At 45.4% G+C, this 19,687-nt stretch overlaps 1 protein-coding gene across 1 annotated transcript in view; it reads right to left on the bottom strand.

The window, feature by feature from the left end:
• Positions 1-13,263, bottom strand: part of LOC105474479 (nudix hydrolase 3) — a 113,186-nt gene extending 99,923 nt beyond the window's left edge. Inside the window, exon 1 of the mRNA XM_011729154.2 lies at positions 12,882-13,263. Coding sequence (XP_011727456.1) covers positions 12,882-12,980 — 99 coding nt within the window. The 5' untranslated portion in view covers positions 12,981-13,263. The remainder of the gene's footprint in view (positions 1-12,881) is intronic.
• Between the last annotated feature and the right edge of the window lie 6,424 nt (positions 13,264-19,687).

Below are 19,687 nucleotides of genomic sequence, written 5' to 3'. Positions count from 1 at the left end.
CGCATACCACCACACCAGGCTAATTTTTAATTTTTTTTATAGAGACAGGGTCCCACTACATTGCTCAGCCTTGTCGCAAACTCTTGAGCTCAAGTGATCCTTCCCCTCCACTTCCCAAAGTGCTAAGATTGCAGGTGTGAGCCACTGCACCCGGCCTAAATTCCATCTTGCCAGTAGACTGAAGCTCAGATTCTGTATTCTACACATTTAAAAACTCCTCAGTTTGAAGTATTCTTTATAGATATCACAATACAATTACTTTTGTAACCAAAAATAATAATTCCCTTTTGAAAAAAAAATGACCCACACACCCTGGCAGAAGGATGATCGTGCCCAGCTAGCTCCTCATAAAATAGTTATTGAACCTACAAAAAAACCCCACAGAAATACAATTATCATATACAGGAACTCTCTGGATTGTTTTCCTAACTTATATTGGCAATAAAATCTAAAAGTTTTGTCTTACTATTATTAAAGGCAAACTACCCAAACTGCAAAGCTTCTTAGGAAGAAATCAATACCACAGTCATAGGTGTAAAAGCTCTGAGTCAGGGCTCCGCACATTTGGTTAATGAGGGCTGAATATAAGTCTAGCAATCAAATCATTTCTGCAAGAGGAAGCAAATAAAAGTACTAAATAATAGGCCGGACACGGTGGCTCACGCCTATAATCCCAGCACTTTGGGAGGCCGAGGCAGGCGGATAATGAGGTCAAGAGTTCAAGACCAGCCTGGCCAACATGGTGAAACCCCAACTCTACTAAAAATACAAAAATTAGCCGGGCTTGCTGGTGGGCGCCTATAACCCCAGCTACTCGGGAGGCTGAGGCAGGAAAATCACTTGAATCTGGGAGATGGGGGTTGCAGTGAGCCGAGATCGCACCACTGCACTCCAGCCTGGGCAACAGAGTGAGACTCCATCTCAAACAAACAAACAAAAAAAGCCAGGCACGGTGGCTCACATCTGTAATCCCAGCACTTTGTGAGGTCGAGGTGGGCGGATCATGAGGTCAGGAGATCGAGACCATCCTGGCTAACACGGTGAAACTCCGTCTCTACTAAAAAATACAAAAAAATTAGCTGGGCATGGTGGCAGGCGCCTTATAGTCCCAGCTACTCAGGAGGCTGAGGCAGGAGAATGGCGGGAACCCGGGAGGCAGAGCTTGCAGTGAGCCGAGATGGTGCCACTGCACTCCAGCCTGGGCGACAGAGTGAGACTCCATCTCAAACAAACAATCAATCAATCAAAAAAAGCCAGGCGCGGTGGCTCACACCTGTAATCCCAGCACTTTGGGAGGCCGAGGCGGGCAGATCACGAGGTCAGGAGATCGAGACCAGCCTGGCTAACATGGTGAAACTCCGTCTCTACTAAAAAATACAAAAAAATTAGCCGGGCGTGGTGGCGGGTGCCTGTAGTCCCAGGTACTCGGGAGGCTGAGGCAGGAGAATGGCGGGAACCCGGGAGGTGGAGCTTGCAGTGAGCCGAGATGGCGCCACTGCACTCCAGCCTGGGTGACAGAGTGAGACTCTGTCTCTAAAAAAAAAGAAAAAAAAAATTAAATAATCAAACAGGCCAGATGTGGTGGTTCATGCATGCAATCCCAACATTTTGGGAAGGCAAGGAGGGAGGATCACTTGAGCCAGGAGTTCCAGACCAGTCTGGGCAACATAACAAAACCTCACCTCTACAAAAAATAAAAAATATATATTAGGAGGGTGTGGCAGCACATGCCTATAGTCCCAGCTACTCAGGAGGTTGAGGTGAGAGGATCACTTGTGCCCGGAGGGTTGGGGCTGCAGTGAGCTATGATCATGCCACTACACTCCAGTCTGGGTGGTGGACCCAGACCCTGTCTCAAAACACAAACAAATTTCCAAGTATAATAAGCACAATATGATTTCTCTTGTTTTGTTTGTTTTGTAACTTCCCTTAATGTGTATTTTATTAGGATTCCTAAATATTCAAAGAAAAATCATGGTTAGGTATAGTGGCTCACACCTGTAATCCCAGCACTTTGGAATGTCAAGGCAGGAGGGGCTGCTGCTTGAGCCCAGGAGTTTGAGACCAGTCTGAGGAACACAGCAAGACCCTGTCTCTACTAAAACTGAATTAGCCAGGCATGGTTGTGCATGCCTGTAATCTTAGCTACACAGGAGGCTGAGGAAGGAGGATCGCTTAAGCTCAGGAGGTCAAGGCTGCAGTGAGCCATGATTGCATCACAGCACTCCAGCCTGGATGACAGAGCAACACCCTGTCTCAAAAAAAAAAAAACGAAACCCCGGGGCGGTGGTTCACGCCTGTAATCCCAGCACTTTGGGAGGCCGAGGAGGGTGGATCACGAGGTCAGGAGTTTGAGACCAGCCTGACCAAGATGGTGAAACCCACATCTCTACTAAAAATGCAAAAATTAGCCGGGTGTGGTGGTAGGCGACTGTAATCCCAGCTATGCGGGAGGCTGAGGCAGGAGAATCGTTTGAACCTGGGAGACGGAGGTTGCAGTGAGCCGAGATTGTGCCACTGCACTCCAGCCTGGACGACGGGGCTAGACTCCATTTCCAAAAAAAGAAAAATCACAATCCTTCTTCCTTTTAAGAAAAGTATAAGCACTATGTCTGAGTTCATATCCATTTTTATTCAACATTGCTAAGCTGCTCTTATAAAACACATCAGAAATATGTTAAAAAACCAAGTCAAAGAAAAGATTTTCTAAGCAGTTCTTTAAAAGGACTTTACTGTTTTATGAACAAAGAGATTAACTAATTGTATACAAAGAAAGCCTATTTAAGGAATCATTTCATTATTTTATTTTATTTTTATTTTTTCTTTTTGGAGCCAGGGTCTCTCTCGCTGTTGCCCAGGCTGGAGTGCAATGATGCAAACACAGCTCACCGCATCCTAGACATCCCCAGCTCAAGCGACCCTTCCACACAGGCCTCCCAAAATGCTAAACAGTCTTATTTATCCATGTATTCCCACGGTCTTACACAGACACTCCGAAAATGTGTGCTGAAAAAATGAATAAACAGTGGGCCGGGCGCGGTGGCTCAAGCCTGTAATCCCGGCACTTTGGGAGGCCAAGACGGGCGGATCACGAGGTCAGGAGATCGAGACCATCCTGGCTAACACGGTGAAACCCCGTCTCTACTAAGAAAATACAAAAAACTAGCCAGGCGACACGGCGGGCACCTGTAGTCCCAGCTACTCGGGAGGCTGAGGCAGGAGAATGGCGTAAACCCAGGAGGCGGAGCTTGCAGTGAGCTGAGATCTGGCCACTGCACTCCAGCCTGGGTGGCAGACCGAGACTCCGTCTCAAAAAAAAAAAAAAAAAAAAAAAAGAAATGAATAAACAATCGTATTCCTGAAAAAGGGCCCTTCCTTTCTGTACTAGGCTATGAAGAAAGATATAGATTGCTTCACACAGCACACAGTAGATGTGCAGCACTATTTTTATTGAGAAATGAGAATTAAAGCAGAAGCAAAGAAGTAGGATTGGGGCAAGGAGTTAAAAGAATGGAGACTGCAGTATGAATTTAGACCAGAATTCACACCTTGGGAAGGAGGCAAAAAATAATGTAATGGAAGAAATGACTAACTGGTATTAGGCAAACAGAAGGGGAAGCAGGGGAAAAAAGCTTCCAGGAAAGATTTTGAGAAATGAGGAGTAGAAATATCCAGTCATGACTGGATCAATGAACCCATCATGATCTTAGAGCAATGTTAATATTGAACAGCGACCAAGATGTGTTACAAAAGGACTCCCTGACCACCTTGGGATCTACCGGAAGCCCTTTGTCATGGTTATTGCCTCTGGGATTGCTCCTTGTGTCTTACTCCCTTCTCTAGAGCCTGCTGTCGGTTCACCTGCTCCTCTGGGGCATTTTATAGACAAACAGGCCACCAGTTTCTGCCCACTGAGGAGCTCCAATGTCAATCATCTCTCCATTCCAACCTGGTGAGCTGAAGGATCTGAGAAAATGTGAAGCAGCTCCCTGTTTGCCAAGAGACATAGGGCTTCTAGTGGAAAAGTACAACAAACAAACCTAACACCTTAGGAACAGCTTCATCCTTTCTTTATTAAAACAGCTTTAAGGCACAGGGAAATCTAACTCACACAATCCTATTAGTATTCATTTTTCTCCCTGGGTAAAAACAGACCCGTTAGGAGCAGCTTTAACTTTCCTAGGCACTGTGATGTCATTTGTTGTATGTTCTGTATCATCTGGCCTTTCTAAGAGTACAAACAAGCCCACCCCTGTCTCTCACTTCTCCTCACAGAGGCTCTAAAAAAGGAAAGACTGGGGGAAGAAGGATAATCTTACTGGAAGTACTTTAGGAGGGCCAAAGTTGAACAATATGACAGATGAATATCATATTACCCAATTTAGGATAATAAAATCTTACTCAAGAAGTTAGTCTTCTATACAGTTTATGCTAAAGTTCAAGTAAAGGATACTGTTGATTAAAAAATATAAATGTAGGCTGAGCGCGGTGGCACACGCATGTAATCCTAGCACTTTGGGAGGCTGAGGTGGGAAGATCGTTTGAGCTCAGGAGTTCAAAACCAGCCTGAGTAACAGAGTGAGACCCTGTCACCACACACACACAAATTAGCTGGGCAAGGTGGCATGCACTTGTACTTCCATCTACTTGGGAGGCTAAGGTGGGAGGATCACTTGAGCCTGGGAGGTGGAAGCTGCAGTGACCTGAGATCGCATTACTGCACTCCAGCCTGGTCAACAGAGCAAGACCTTGCCTCCAAAAAACAAAAACAAAAACAAAAACAAAAAACTCAAAACAAGATCTTGGCCCTAAGAACAAAGATTAGCAGATAAATATACATTTATATGTACATACTTCATATATTAATTATATATTATTTGCAAAAAGCAAATGAAAATATTAAATAATCAAACAGGCCAGATGTGATGGCTCATGCCTATAATCCCAACACTTTGAGAGGCCAAGTAGAGAGGATCACTTGAGCCAGGAGTCCCAGACCAGTCTGGGCAACATGAGACCTCATCTCCACAAAAAATAAAAAATATGGCCAGGTGCAGTGGCTCACGCCTGTAATCCCAGCACTTTGGGAGGCCGAGGTGGGCGGATCACCTGAGGTCAGGAGTTCGAGACCAGCCTGACCAACATGGAGAAACTCCGTCTCTACTAAAAACACAAAATTAGCCAGGCATGGTGGTGTATACCTGCAATCCCAGCTACTTGGGAGGCTAAGGCAGGAGAATCGCTTGAATTCAGGAGGTGGAGGTTGCGGTGAGCCAAGATTGTGCCACTGCACTCCAGCCTGGGCAACGAGAGCGAAACTCTGTCTCAAAAAAAAAAAAAAAAAAAAAATACATATACATATACATATACAGGCAAGGTAAGGTGGCACACACCTATAGTGTGTATGTATATAGTATATACATACATATAATGTATGTATATAATACATATATGTATGCATATTATATACATACATTATACAAATGTATATACAAATACATTATACAAAAGATTATACAAATAAATCTTTTATATGCATATAAACATGTATTTATTTGCTAATCTTTGTGGGGCCAAGATCTTGTTTTGAGTATGAGTCTATTGCTGAATTGTAAGTTGTCTTTCTTTCATATGCCACACCCATAATAAATGATCTATGTTTCCCAGTCCTAGTTTCTATAAAGAACAAAAACCTAAAAACATTCATGAAGTAATCTATGAGCAGAGTCCTAGACTTTTAAGATCCCCTCTCCAATCTTCTCCAGTTTATTTGTCCATATAAGTGAGCAGTAATTTATTTTCTTTTTCTTTTTCTTTTTTTTTTGAGACAGACTCTCACTCTGGAGTGCAGTGGCGTGCTGTTTGCAACCTCCGTCTCCCGGGTTCAAGCAATTCTTGTGCCTCAGCCTCCCATGTAGCTGGGACTACAGGCACACACCACCGTGCCTGGCTAGTTTTATGTATTCAGTAAAGATGGGGTTTCACCATGTTGCCTAGGTTCGTCTCAAATTCCTGGGCTCACATGATCCGCCCACCTTGGTCTCCCAAAGTGCTGGGATTACAGGCATGAGTCACCATGCCCAGCCTTATTCTTTTCTGAACTCAAATTTCGCTGGTTAAGTTGCACAATTACAATAACAAGTACAATGAACATAAACAGATACAGGAATAAAGGTAACTAACTGTAATCACACAATTTGGCAGCTGGGAGGTCATCTGGTTGGGGTACACCAGACCCAGAAGCCTGCTGAGTAACTGCCAAGCATTCAGTGTACCAAGCTGGTTAAAGTAGTGGTTGGTTAAGAAACTGTATATCAGGTTCAACCTACTGTAATAAATGTTAGTTACCACAAATACCCAATTTAAAGATGTTATCAACATATCAATAACAATCAGTAGAACTTGTTAAGTGGGAGATTTTTTTCTGTTAAATTTTGTTTATCAACAAGAAGAGGAGCCAGAAAGAGAAAAGGGAATCATTTTCATCACGCTGTTGGGTCTGTTTGTTGTTCCATCTCTCCCATTAGACTCTAAGCTCCCTGCATGTCTGTCTCCTTCATAACGGTATCACAGAACTTGGCACTCAATGAGTGTTCAATAAACTTACTACGTTGACACATCTTAACCTGGATCAGAATTTCAGCCTCTCGTTGCTGGTCTATAAATAAAGTTTTCTGGAGCTGGGGGAAAAAAAAACCTAGAATGATAGGTTTGGCTACTCATGAGATATTATCTTCTAATATAGTCATGTACTACATAACATTTCAGTCAACTACAGACTACATATACAAGAGTAGTCCCAAGAGATTATAATGGAGCTGAGAAATTCCTATCCCATCGTAGCTGTGGTGTCATAGCACAATGTGCTACTCATGTGTTTATGGTGAGTACACAATCAAACCTACCGTGCTGCCGGTCACATAAAAGTCTAGCACAGTTGAGCACGGTGGCTCATGCCTGTAATCCCAGCACTTAGGGAGGCTGAGGAGGCAGACTGCCTTAGTCCAGGAGCTCAAGACCAGCCTGGGTAAAATGCCAAAACCCTATCTCTACAAAAAAATACGAAAATTAGCCAGGCATGGTGGCGCGTGCCTGGAGTCCCAGATACTTGGGAGGCTGAGGTGCAAGGATCACTTGAGCCCAGAAGGTCAAGGCTACAGCAAGCCGTGATCACACCACTATACTCCAGCCTGGGCAACAGAGTAAGACCCTGTCTCAAAACAACAACAACAAAAAAAAATGTAGCACATACAATCACGTGCAGTACATAATACTTGATAGTAAATGTATTACTGGTTTATGTATTTACTATACTGTATTTTTTATTATGTTAGAGTGTATTCTCTCTACTTACTTACTTTTTTAAAAAGTTAATTGTAAAACAGTCTCAGAAGAAAGGATTGTTATCATAGAGATGACAGTTCCATGCCTATTATTTTCCTGAAGACCTCCCAGTGGGATAAGATGCGGAGGTGGAAGACAGTGATACTGACGATCCTTGACCCTGTGTAGGCCTAGGTTAATGTGTGTTTGTGTCTTTGTTTTCAACCAAAGAAAAAGCTTAAAAAGCAAAATATGGGCCGGGCACAGTGGCTCACGCCTGCAATCCCAGCACTTTGGGAGGCCAAGGCAGGCGGATCACGAGGTCAGGAGATCGAGACCATCCTAGCTAACACGGTGAAATCCCATCTCTACTAAAAATACAAAAAATCAGCCAGGCATGGTGGCGAGCGCCTGTAGTCCCAGCTACTCAGGAGGCTGAGGCAGGAGAATGGCGTGAACCCGGGAGGCAAAGCTTGCAGTGAGCTGAGATCACGCCACTGCACTCCAGCCTGGGTGACAGAGCGAGACTCCGTGTCAAAAAAGAAAAAAAAAAAAAAAAGTAAAATATGGGTAGGCAGAGGAACAAAAAGTAAAACAAATAAATAATAAATAATATCTTTAAATAAAGTTTCTAGAATAAAGATATAACGAAGAAAACATTAGCCAGGCATGGTGGCATACACCAGTTGTCCTAGCTAGCTGTTAGGAGGCTGAGGTGGAAGGATCACTTGAGCCCAGGAGTTCAAGACCAGCCTGGGCTGTTGCCTGGGCAACAGAGCAAGAGCTCAACTCTTTTAAAAAAAAAAAAAAAAAAAAGTGATTTTAGTGTGACAGGAAAAAAAGAGAAAATATTTTTATACAGATGTACAATGTGTTTTAAGCTAATATTACAAGAGTCAGAACGTTAAAAAATGTAAAAACTTATAAAGTAAAAAAATTACAGTAAGCTGTTAATTTTTGAAAAAAATAATTTTTTGATTTAGTGCAACCTAAGCTGTACAGTGTTTCTAAAGTCTACAGTAGTGTACAGTAATGCCCTAAGCCTTCGCATTTACTCACCGCTCACTCACTGACGCATCCAGAGCAACTTCCAGTCGCACAAGCACCATTCATAGTAAGTGTCCTGGTCAGGTGAACCATTTTTTATTTTTTGTACCGTATTTTTCCTGTACTTTGCTTGTTTAGATATGTTTAGAAACACAAATACTACTGCATTACAATTGCCTATTTATTCAGTACGGTCACATGCTGTACAGTTTTGCAGCTTAGGACCAACAGGTTATATACCATATAGCCTACATGTGCAGTAGGCTATACCAGCCAGGTATGTGTAAGTACATTCTATGATGTTCACACAACAACAAAATCACCTAATGATGCATTTCTCAGTATGTATCGCCAATGTAAGCAACACATGGCTGTATTTTCATCTCTTTTTCTTCACATTGCATGTATGCTTCTTGACATTGCTTAAATTTATAAATCAAGGTCCTATATATACTTATATTACTATCGTATTAATGCTAATAATATTCTGTAAACTATTCCATCTTGATTAAGGCCATCAGTGCCCATTAAAAATTTTTTTTAATTGGGTTGAATGCCCTATTCGGTTTGAATTTTACATTCCCACAATGTGTGGCAGCTAATGCTTCTGGCACATCTATTGAGAACATAAAAGTTCTCCTGGAACTAACAAATTACTTTCCTTCCAACACAATTATATAATCTGAGAGTTGAAAAGCACCCTAGAGATTATTCTGTGGTCCAAAATCCCTCCCGATTAAGGAATCTCATCTAAAACTACTCAACTCTGTCCACAGGAAGGGATGCTAATCTTTAGATTCCCCATGACACAGTGCTGCCGCCATCGTAGGCTCTTTAATACATGCTTTTTGTTGTTTTTAATACACATTTGTTGAACTGAAGAAATCTAAAATGGACGTATTTCACTCATTTTCTTTTTCTTCCCAGGCTTTAGCTGTAACACCCACTGCATCTGTAATTGAAAGCTTTGCATGATTCCTCTGCTCATTAACCAACATTCAAAAAGAAATTCAATAAAGGAAACTAAATGTTTCAATGCATTAAAGAAACTTCATTTTAACAGTTTAAAATTTTAAGCTCCTGGACTGGCAAAGTGGCTCTTGCCTATAATCCCAGCATTTTGGGAGGCTGAGATGGGAGGATCTCTTAAGCCCAGGAGTTTGACAATAGCCTGGGCAACAAAGGGAGAACCTGTGATATGGTATGGCTCTGTGTCCCCATCCAAATCTCATCTCAATTTGTAATCCCCACCTGTGGAGGGAAGGACCTGTAATCCCTCCCATGTGTTGAGTGAGGGAAGTAACTGGATCATGGGGAGTTTCCCCCATGTGGTTCTCATGCTAGTGAGTGCTCACGAAATCCAATGGTTTTATAAGTGTTTGGGAGTTCCTCCTTCGCTTCTCTTTCTCCTGCTGCCTTGTGAAGAACGTTCTTACTTCCCCTTTGCCTTCCGCCATGATTGTAAGTTTCCTGAGGCTTCCCCAGCCATGTATAACTGTGAGTCAATTAAACCTATTTCTTTATAAATTACTCAGTCTCAGGTATTTCTTTATAGCAGTGTAAAAATGGACTAATACACCCTTTCTCCACATAAAATTTAAAAATCAACCAGGTATGGTGGCTTGTGCATGTAGTCCCAGCTACTTGGGAGGCTGAGATGGGAGGATTGCTTGAGCACAGGAGGTTGAGGTTGCAGTGAGCCATGATCACACCACTACACTCCAACCTGCGTGACACAGTGAGACCCTGTCTCAGAAAAATAAATAAATAAAGGCCGGGCACGGTGGCTCATGCCTGTAATCCCAGCACTTTGGGAGGCCGAGGCGGGCGGATCACAAGGTCAGTAGATTGAGACCATCCTGGCTAACACGGTGAAATTCCGTCTCTACTACAAATACAAAAAATTAGCCGGGCGTGGTCGCAGGCACCTGTAGTCCCAGCTACTCGGGAGGCTGAGGCAGGAGAATGGCGTGAATTCAGGAGGCAGAGCTTGCAGTGAGCTGAGATCGTGCCACTGCACTCCAGCATGGGAGACAGAGCCAAGACTCCGTCTCAAAAAAAATAAAAAATAAAAAATACAATATAAAAACTAGCCAAGCATTGTGGCAGGCGCCTGTAATCCCAGCTACTCAGGAGGCTGAGGCAGGGAGAACTGCTTGAACCCGGGAGGTGGAGGTTGCAGTGAGCTGAGATCAAGCCACTGCACCCCAGCCTGGGTGAAAGAGGAAGACTCCGTCTCAAAATAAATAAATAAATAAATAAAATTTTAAAAATAAAAATGTAAGCTCCTAGAATCGCCTGAACCTGGGAGGCGGAGGTTGCAGTGAGCCGAGATTCGGCCACTGCACTCCAGCCTGGGCGACATAGCGAGACTCTGTCTCAAAAAAAAAAAAAAAAAAAGAAAAAAAGTAAGCCCTAGAAGGCAAGTCTTATGCCTGGTCTGACTTGTAAGATGCCGTGAGGTAGCCTAAACAGACAAGTAAGCTTTCAACATTAATGTTCCTAATGTCAGTGCATAATAAAACATTTAACAGAAAATGGAAAATTAAGCCTTTGTTAGTTTGCTTATGATCTATAGTTTTCAATTTATCAAAAAGACGTTTTCTATTTCTAGTATGATTTATTATTATTATTTTTAATTTAGAGATGGGGGTCTGTTGGCCAGGTTGGTCTCGAACTCGTGGCCTCACCACCTTGGCCTCCCAAAGTGCTAGAATTACAGGCGTGAGCCACCGCGTCCGGCCTGGTGTGATTTTTCTTTTCTTTTTTTTTTTTTTTTTAGTAGAGACGGGGTTTCACCGTGTTAGCCAGGATGGTCTCGATCTCCTGACCTCGTGATCCGCCCGTCTCGGCCTCCCAAAGTGCTGGGATTACAGGCTTGAGCCACCGCGCCCGGCCGTGATTTTTCAAAACAAATAGTCTTGCATCATTTGTGCAACTAAACTATACTTATAATTGGGGTGCTCACAGATTTAGGCATACTAGTGTAGTAAGACATGCTATTATGCTAATCAGCTTTCCCTTCAGTTAAGAGCCTGTGATCCCATCTGATTTCCCATAACATGATATGATAATGAAGGGAATAAAGCCTCTGGAGCAGTAAGCACCACGAATAATTTTACTTTACTCAAATATGCATTCCAAAACAGTGTATAATTTACAGCACGGCCCTGGTTAGCTATTACAATGCATCTGTTTTGGGGACTTTTACAATATATGGTAGGATACAAAGCATACGTTTCCAAATCTCCTTTCTTTCTGTTTTGCTGAAAGCGGGCGCACACATGGGATCCCTTAACAGCACAATTCACTAACTAATTTTCTTCAGGCAGTAATTCAAATTCCCACTTCCTCCTAAATACCTCTGGACAGCAACTCCTGGCAATCCATCTGTCTCTTTCGCCACAGCTTCTTTTCATAACTAACGGGTCAAGTTCCTTTCCCCATTTCGACACCATGCACTGTACTGCGGCCCTGCCACCATAGCCCACTGCTGAATGCTGGAGTATAACATATTGGATTTCACTGTCCTTCACTGTTTGCAGTTTAACTGCCATTTTACCACAATGCACACAAGAGAAATGCATTCCCACAGGCATCTTATGAATTTCCAAAGCAGCTATTCTTTGTGGATTTACAAAACATGTGCTTCTCTGAACTCCCTTCATCACCACAGAAACGGCTTTGGGAAGCCGAGATTTTTGTTTAAAGTACCCTATCTATTATAAAAAGAAACTGATTCTAAAACATTTTTATTTTCCTAGCTAATTTAATTCTAAGGCTCTTCCCACAAGGCAGTGGAGGAACGTCAGAGCAAAAATATTAAATCCTGCTTTTGGTCTTCCCAATTAATATGAAACATTGTCAGCACACAAAGATTATTATATCAAATGTCCTTTCTTCTCAGACTACACCATAAAGGCTACCCAGCGCACTGTAAAATAAACAGCTGGCTGTGGCTTATGCACAACGCCCTAAATCTTCCGAAGACACCCCCACCCCCATCCCTCGGCTTTGGGCTCACAGACACCTAATCCTTCGGCAAACCCCAAACCTGCCAATGAAGCGCACTATTTCTCTGCCACAAAGGCCGGCCCGCGCCTCGTGCACACCAGCCTCCGCACACATGTGCCTGGCTGACAAGTGCGGAGCGGCTCTTCCTGGATCAAAGCGGTTGGCCTGAACCGAAAGCCGCACTCTTCCCAGCCCACTGCCTTCTCCCGCGGCCGCTCTCCCCGGTAACAGGCGGCCGAACCGAAGCGCTCCGGCCGCAAGCCGGTCACCCCCTCCGCCCGGCGCGTCCCGTGCGGCCACACTCAGACCCGCTTCCCCTCAGCCCCAACGTCCTTGGTCCTTCCCCCCTTTTTCGCCTCAGGAAATTCCGTCGAAACATCATTCTGCACCAGCGGGGCGGCCCGGGCACACCCTCCTCCAGCGGCGGCGCCCCTCGCGCCTCCACCCGAAGGGGCCGGAGACCCGGCGACCCCGGCCAGCCCAGCCTGGCGCCTCACCTCCTCCTCGCTCTCGCTGCGGAAACACAGGCATGCGGCCCGCTTCTTGTAGCCGTCGCCGTCGTAGGTGCGGGTCTGGTTCGACTTGAGCTTCATCATCCTCTGGGCCCGGGTGGGGGTGCGGTGCGGGTCGCGGGAGTCGAGGGGTGGGGAGCCCGCTCTGGACGGCCGCGTGCGCGCGCGCCCCCGGCTCGGCCAAGGGAAGCAGGGAGGGGGAGCTTGTCCGCTACACGGCTCCGCCGCTGGCCTGCCGCGGCCGCCTCATTCCCCCCGGCCCAGGTCCCGCGCCGCCGCTGCCACCGTCACGGCTGCCGTCTCCGCTGCCGCCAGGGCCGCCGCCCCCTCTGCCACCGCCACCCCCGACGACGACCGCGCCGCCATCTTGGGCGCGATGCGTCAGCGGCGTAAGGCCGCACCGGCCTGCGGGACGACCGCGCGCTCGCAGCGCAGGCCGCGTTCGGGAATCGCGCCCTCCCAATCCGCGCGGCGGAAACCAGCGTCTGAAAGGAGCTGGCCGCGCGACTCCAGGCGGCCGCTACGCCGCCAGCGTAGGCGAAGAACTGGGGGGGGCCGCGCGGAAGAAGCCGGGGGAGATCGGGTACCCGCGCAGGACGCCTAGCGGCCGGAGCGGAGACCCAGCAGTCCAGCCTCGCCAGTCAGCGGATGGGGAAGCGGGGACTTGGCCAAGGTCACGCCGCGTCTCCGCGGCCGAGGATGAACCAAGGTCATGCCACCTGCCCCTGGGCCGTGCCTGTCGGTCTCGAAGGGGTTGAGGAGGAAGGTCTGAAGGAAAAGGCAGGATGTAGTTAAAGGCAACGGAAGCTGCAGCTGGAAACACCTGAGATTTGGAACTGCATGGAAACGGGGCGTGGGAGGCGTGTGCACTTTCGTTGATAACCTGAACCTCTGGATGTCTTATGGGCTGGTGCATGTCGCCCATTACAAAGAACAAATATTTATCCTGCAATCCTTTATTGATGCTAAAAGCAATTGCTTCCTCTTACGGTAAACGAGGGCCAGAAAGGAAGACGCGCGCGTGTGCGTGTGTTACACACATAATGTAAATCATAAAACATCATCGTTTCTGGCAATAAATGAGGAGTGTGTGTTGTGAATGTCAAACAGATTCTCCAGAAAAAGATACACAGACAGAAGCTCTCCAGAAAGGAAAACTGGTGTATGACCTGTGAATGTTCTCAGCAACCCAGAACAAAGCTAGTACCATGCAGATGCCCTAAACGTACCAAAAATCCTGTGCAGTGTCTGTGAATTGCTTAATACCCTTTTTGTTTTTTTTACTTTTTTAATTTAATTTTTTTGTTGAGATTGGGGGTGGGCCTCATTTTGTTGCCCAGGCTGGTCTGGAATTCGTGGCCTCAAAGCTATCCACCCTCGGGCTTCCAAAGCGCTGCGATTACGATTACTTGTGTGAGCCACTGTGGCCGGCTAATCACCCTTTTTGAATTTGCTTGTATTTAGCGTAGTCAAAAAGATCTGGGTTTGAAATCAAATACACCTTGGTTGTAACCTCAATTACATTTTTTTAATGTTCATACCACCCGATTACATCATTTTTTAACTTCTGCAAAATAAAGATGATAAACCTACTTGGCCCTGGCACATAGTAGGCACTCAGGGCACCCCAAATGCTATTAATAGTTTGTTTGCGTATTAAATATTCCTTTCTTCAAGAAAAGAGAGAGTCCAGTAAATGTTGAATGAATAGATAGCTGGAGGTTTTCTTTTGGTTTCTAATTCCTTACCCTGGCTTTTTTATGGGCATGATTTTGTTTGGGATTTTTTATTCGATTGTTTGTTTTTTGGAGACAGGGTCTTGCTGTGTCTATTAAGGTGGCACATAATCTCAGCTCAACTGCAGCCTAGACCTCGTGGGCTCAAGCAATCCTCCTACCTCAGCCTCCCAAGTAACTGGGACCACAGGCACCTGTCATGCGGCCTGGAGCACTACCACATCCAGCCAACTTTTGTATTTTTTTGTAGAGACAGGGTTTCACCATGTTCCCCAGGCTGGCCTCGAACTCCTGGGCTCAAGCAGTCTGCCTGCCTCAGCCACCCAAAGTACTGGCGTTACAGGCATGAGCCACTGCTCCCAGCCTATGGGCATGTTTAGTTTCAAGAGCCAAAAAGATTACCCCCAGATTCCTTGACTGAGTAATAATTACTTTGTCTTTGTTGAGGGAACATTAACCAAGGGATTCTGTCCTTTCCTTGAAGACAATGGGTAAGTAGTATGTTTAAATTTGTTTTAAAAACTTATACTTGGCTGGGTGCAGTGGCTCAAGCCTGTAATCTCAGCACTCTGGGAGGCCAAGGCGGGTGGATCATCTGAGGTCAGGAGTTCGAGACCAGCCTGACCAACACGGTGAAACCCTGTCTCTACCAAAAATACAAAAATCAGCTGGGTATGGTGGCGCATGCCTGTAATCCCAGCTACTCGGAAGGCTGAGGCAGGAGAGTCGGTTGAACCTGGGAGGCGGAGGTTGCAGTGAGCCAAGATCATGCCATTGCACTCCAGCCTGGGCAACAGAGCGAAACTCTGTCTGGAAAAAAAAAATTATAGTTAACATTATTCCACGTAAATACCTCTCCAGAAGTCCTACAAGAAGCCAGGGCGTGGTAGTAGTTGCCTGTAAGTCCCAGCTACTCAGGAGGCTGAGACAGCGTGATCACTTGAGTCCAGGAGTTCAAAGCTACAGTGAGCCATGATCATGCCACTACTGCACTCCAGCCTGGGGGACAGAGTAAGACTCTGTTTCTTAAAAACAAAAAAAGTCACATGAGAAAACACCAATAGGTTATTTATTCATTTTGCTAAGCCAGAAACTTGGGAGGCATTGTCTTTTTTGTTTTCAGACAGTCTCACTCTGTCTCCCAGGCTAGAGTGCAGTGCAGTGGCACAACCTTGGCTCACTGCAACCTCCACCTCCCAGGTTCGAGCAATTCTCCTGCCTCAGCCTCCCCAAGTAACTGGGATTACAGGTGTGTGCCACTATGCCTGGCTGATTTTTGTATTTTTTTAGTAGACACGGGTTTTCACCATGTTGGCCAGGCTGGTCTCGAACTCCTGAGCTCAGCTGATCCACCCACCTCAGCCTCCCAAAGTGCTGGGTGTGAGCCACCACGCCCAGCCAACTGGGAGGCGTTGTTGACATGTTCTTTCCCACCATCCAGTTGATAATAAACTTCACTGCTTCTACCTGTCAACATCCTTGGGCCCAGCCCTTTCCTGCCTTGCCCTCTGTCACTACTTCATTGGGACTCTTCCCTCTGAACTGTGACCTTCCATCTGGTCATCTTGGCTCCTGTCCAGCCCTCCTCAGTCCCATCCACCCACTGCAGCAAGAGAAATCCTTCCCAAATGCAAATCTGATTAGGTCAAGCCCTTGATTAAAACACTGCAGTTGTTCCTCAGTGCTTTGAAGACAAAAATTAAAACCCTACCAGAAAATATAAGACTGCAGGAACTAGGTCCCTGCCGACCTCACCCCTCCCTTCATTTCCTATATTCTAGGCATTCAGAAATACCTACAGTTTCTTGAACCTTTAGAGAACCTTCCATATATGCTTTCTCTAGTGTCAAGAAGGCTTTTCTTCCAAGACCATCCCACACTCCATTGTCCTATCCCTTCCTTTCACTCAGAGAGAGGCCAAATCATATTTATCCTTCAAAACTCGAAAGTCACCTCCTCCGGAAAGCTCTCCCTGACTACCTCCGTTCATCCTAGTGGTCTGGGTTTGTCCTGATTAATTATATGGTTTTTCTTTTTTACCTTGAGACAAGGTCTCTCTCTGTTACCCAGGCTAGAGTGCAGTGGTGCAATTACGACACACTGCAGCTTCAACCCCTGGTCCCCCACCAGGCTCAAGTGATCCTCCCACCTCAGCCTCTCCAGTAGCTGGGACTGCAGGTACACATTACCATACCCACCTAATTCTTAAATTTTTTCATAGAGACAAGATTTCACTATGTTGCCCAGCTGGTGTTGAGCTCCTGGGCTGAAGCTCTCTGCCCACCTCAGCCTTCCATAGCACTGGGATTACAGGCATGAGCCACTGTGACTGGCCTTATCATACTATTTGTAGCATAGTATTGTCATTGTTTTCTTGATAATCTCCCCTACACTTGTGAAACTTCTTGAAAGCAGAGTCAGTGACTCACTTATCCTTGCTTAGTTCACCCAGCAGTTATCCCAGGGCTTAGCATAAAACAATTGAAAAAATGTTTTGTTAAAGAACAGATATTGGCTTGGTGCAGTGGCTCACGCCTGTAATCCCAACTCTTTGGGAGCCCAAAGCAGGAAGATTGCTTGAAGCCAGGAGTTCAAGACCATCCTGGCCAATATAGTGAGACCCCCATCTCTATTTAAAAAAAAAAAGAAAAGGCCGGGTGCAGTGGCTGATGCCTGTAATCCCAGCACTTTGGGAGGCCAAGGCGGGCAGATCATGAGGTCAGGAGATCGAGACCATCCTGGCTAACAGGGTGAAACCCTGTCTTTACCAAAAATACAAAAAAATTAGCTGGGCGTGGTGGCAGGCACCTGTAGTCCCAACTACTCGGGAGGCTGAGGCAAGAGAATCGCTTGAACCCGGGAGGCAGAAGTTGCAGTGAGCTGAGATCGTGCCACTGCATTCTAGCCTGGGCAACAGAGTGAGACTTTGTCTCAAAAAATAAAAAATAAAAGAAAAGCTATTGCACTTCCAGAACCTGATCTTTATTGTAAAGCCCAATCACTTGTTCAGGATGAAATGAGACTAACTTGTCTGTAGGAACACCCCCACCTGACACAACCTAAAATCTGTCTTCCAAATAAAGATCACACAGCATTCTCTTGATCCTACATTTCAGGGACCATCTGTAATAACCTCTTAGAGCCAATCCTGGATGAAATGGTAAGTAAAATACAAATTGATTTCACAGGTTCTTTACTCCACTTTGCTCCCTTACCATGCTTCTCACTGCTCCCGCCTCCCCCAGCCTACCTTGCTATATCCCATCAAGTCCCCCAGGAGCACCTTCTATTTCTGATCTTTGCTTTTGTATTAGTTGCCTACTGCTGGATAATAAATCTTTCTCAAAATTTGGTGGCTTAAACCATGAATTGTTATTTCTTATGGTTTCTGTAGGTTAAGAATCCTGGGGTGAGGTAGGCACAGTGGTGCATACCTGTAGTCTTAACTATGTGGGAGGCTGAGTCGGGAGGCTTGTTTGGGCCCAGGAGGTCAAGTCCAGCCTGGGCAATAAAGTGACACCCTATCTCTAAAGACCATTCATGGTGGTGTACGCCTGTAACCCCAGCACTTTGGGAGGCCAAGAAGGGTAGATCACCTGAGCCCAGTAGTTTGAGACCAGCCTCTACCAAAACAAAAAATTAGCTGGGTGTCGTGGCACATACCTGTACTCCTAGCTACTCGGGAGGCTGAGGTGGAAGTATCACTTGAGCCTGGGAGGTTGAGGCTACAATGAGCCAAGACCATGCCACTGTACTCCAGGTTGGACGACAGAGTGAGACTCTGTCTCAGAAAAGAAAAAAAGAAAGAAATGTGAAGAATCGTGAAGCAGCTTGGCTGGTTTGTTCTGGCTTAGAGTATTTCGTGAGATTGTAGTCAGGTGTTGGCTGAGGCTGCGGTCATCTGAAGCTGTGACTGCAGGTGGAGGATCCATTTCCAAGGTGGCTTCTCCCATGGCTGGCAGTTGGCAAGAGGCTGTAGTACCTTTGCATGTGGGCCTCTCCATGGAGCTACTTGAGCATCCTTACAGCATGGTGCCTGGATTCTCCTCAGAGTGAATGACACAAGATTCCAAGACTGAACTAGACTGCCTTTTATGACCTAGCCTTGAAAGTCACACTTTATCAATTCTACAGCTTTCTATTGCTCACATAAGTCAGCCTTGATTCAGTGTGGGAGGAGATTACTCAAAGGCATGAATACCAGCAGGCAAGGATCACTGGAGGCCGTATTAGAACCTTCTTACCACACCTCCCATAAAAGTTACTTGGTCTGTGGTTCAGTCATCCATTTTCCCTATACCCAGACAATGTTCTCAACAGAGGTGAAAGATAATTCTTGGGGGGAAGAGGGTATCCTTCCATAGGTGAGAGTGGACCATAATAGATTAAGTCAAAAAATGAATCCAAATGTCATTCTACTAAAAATGCCCAATTTTCCAAAAGCCGTCTAGGATAAAGCTCTAATAAATATATTTTAAGTCCCAGGGTATGCCTAAGAAGAGATTTTTAAATAGAGTTGGGAAATTGGACATGCTTATTTCTTCCAGGGTTCAGTCAGAAGTTTTGGCCCATGCCTCCCGTCTACTTTCATGCCACTGTATTTACCACTATGTAGTTCCTTCTGCTAAAAAATAGAGCTTCAAAATACGTAAAGTAAAAACCAGAACTAAAAGAAGAAATATACAAATCCATAGTCTTAGATGGAGATTGTTACCCCTTCTTTAGTAATTGATACAACAGCTCAACAAAAAGGAAGAATATTAAAGATCTGAACATTATCAACCATTTTTACCCAAATGACATTTATTGAGCACTATAACCAACGAGTATAGAATACACAATTGAAGTACACATAGAATATTTACCAACATAGGCCAAGTGTGGTGGCTCACGCCTGTAATCCCAGCAATTTGGGAGGCCAAAGCAGGCAGATTGCCTGAGCTCAGGAGTCCAAGACCAGCTTGGGCAACATGGTGAAACCCCATCTCTGCTAAAAAATACAAAATGTTACCCGGGCGTGATAGTGCCTGTAATCTCAGTTACTCAGGAGGCTAA

This window comes from Macaca nemestrina, chromosome 5, assembly GCF_043159975.1.
Source record: "Macaca nemestrina isolate mMacNem1 chromosome 5, mMacNem.hap1, whole genome shotgun sequence".
NCBI classification, from domain to species: Eukaryota; Metazoa; Chordata; class Mammalia; order Primates; family Cercopithecidae; genus Macaca; species Macaca nemestrina.
Note: the sequence above shows the minus strand (reverse complement) of the source record. Positions and strands in the feature narration are given on the sequence as shown.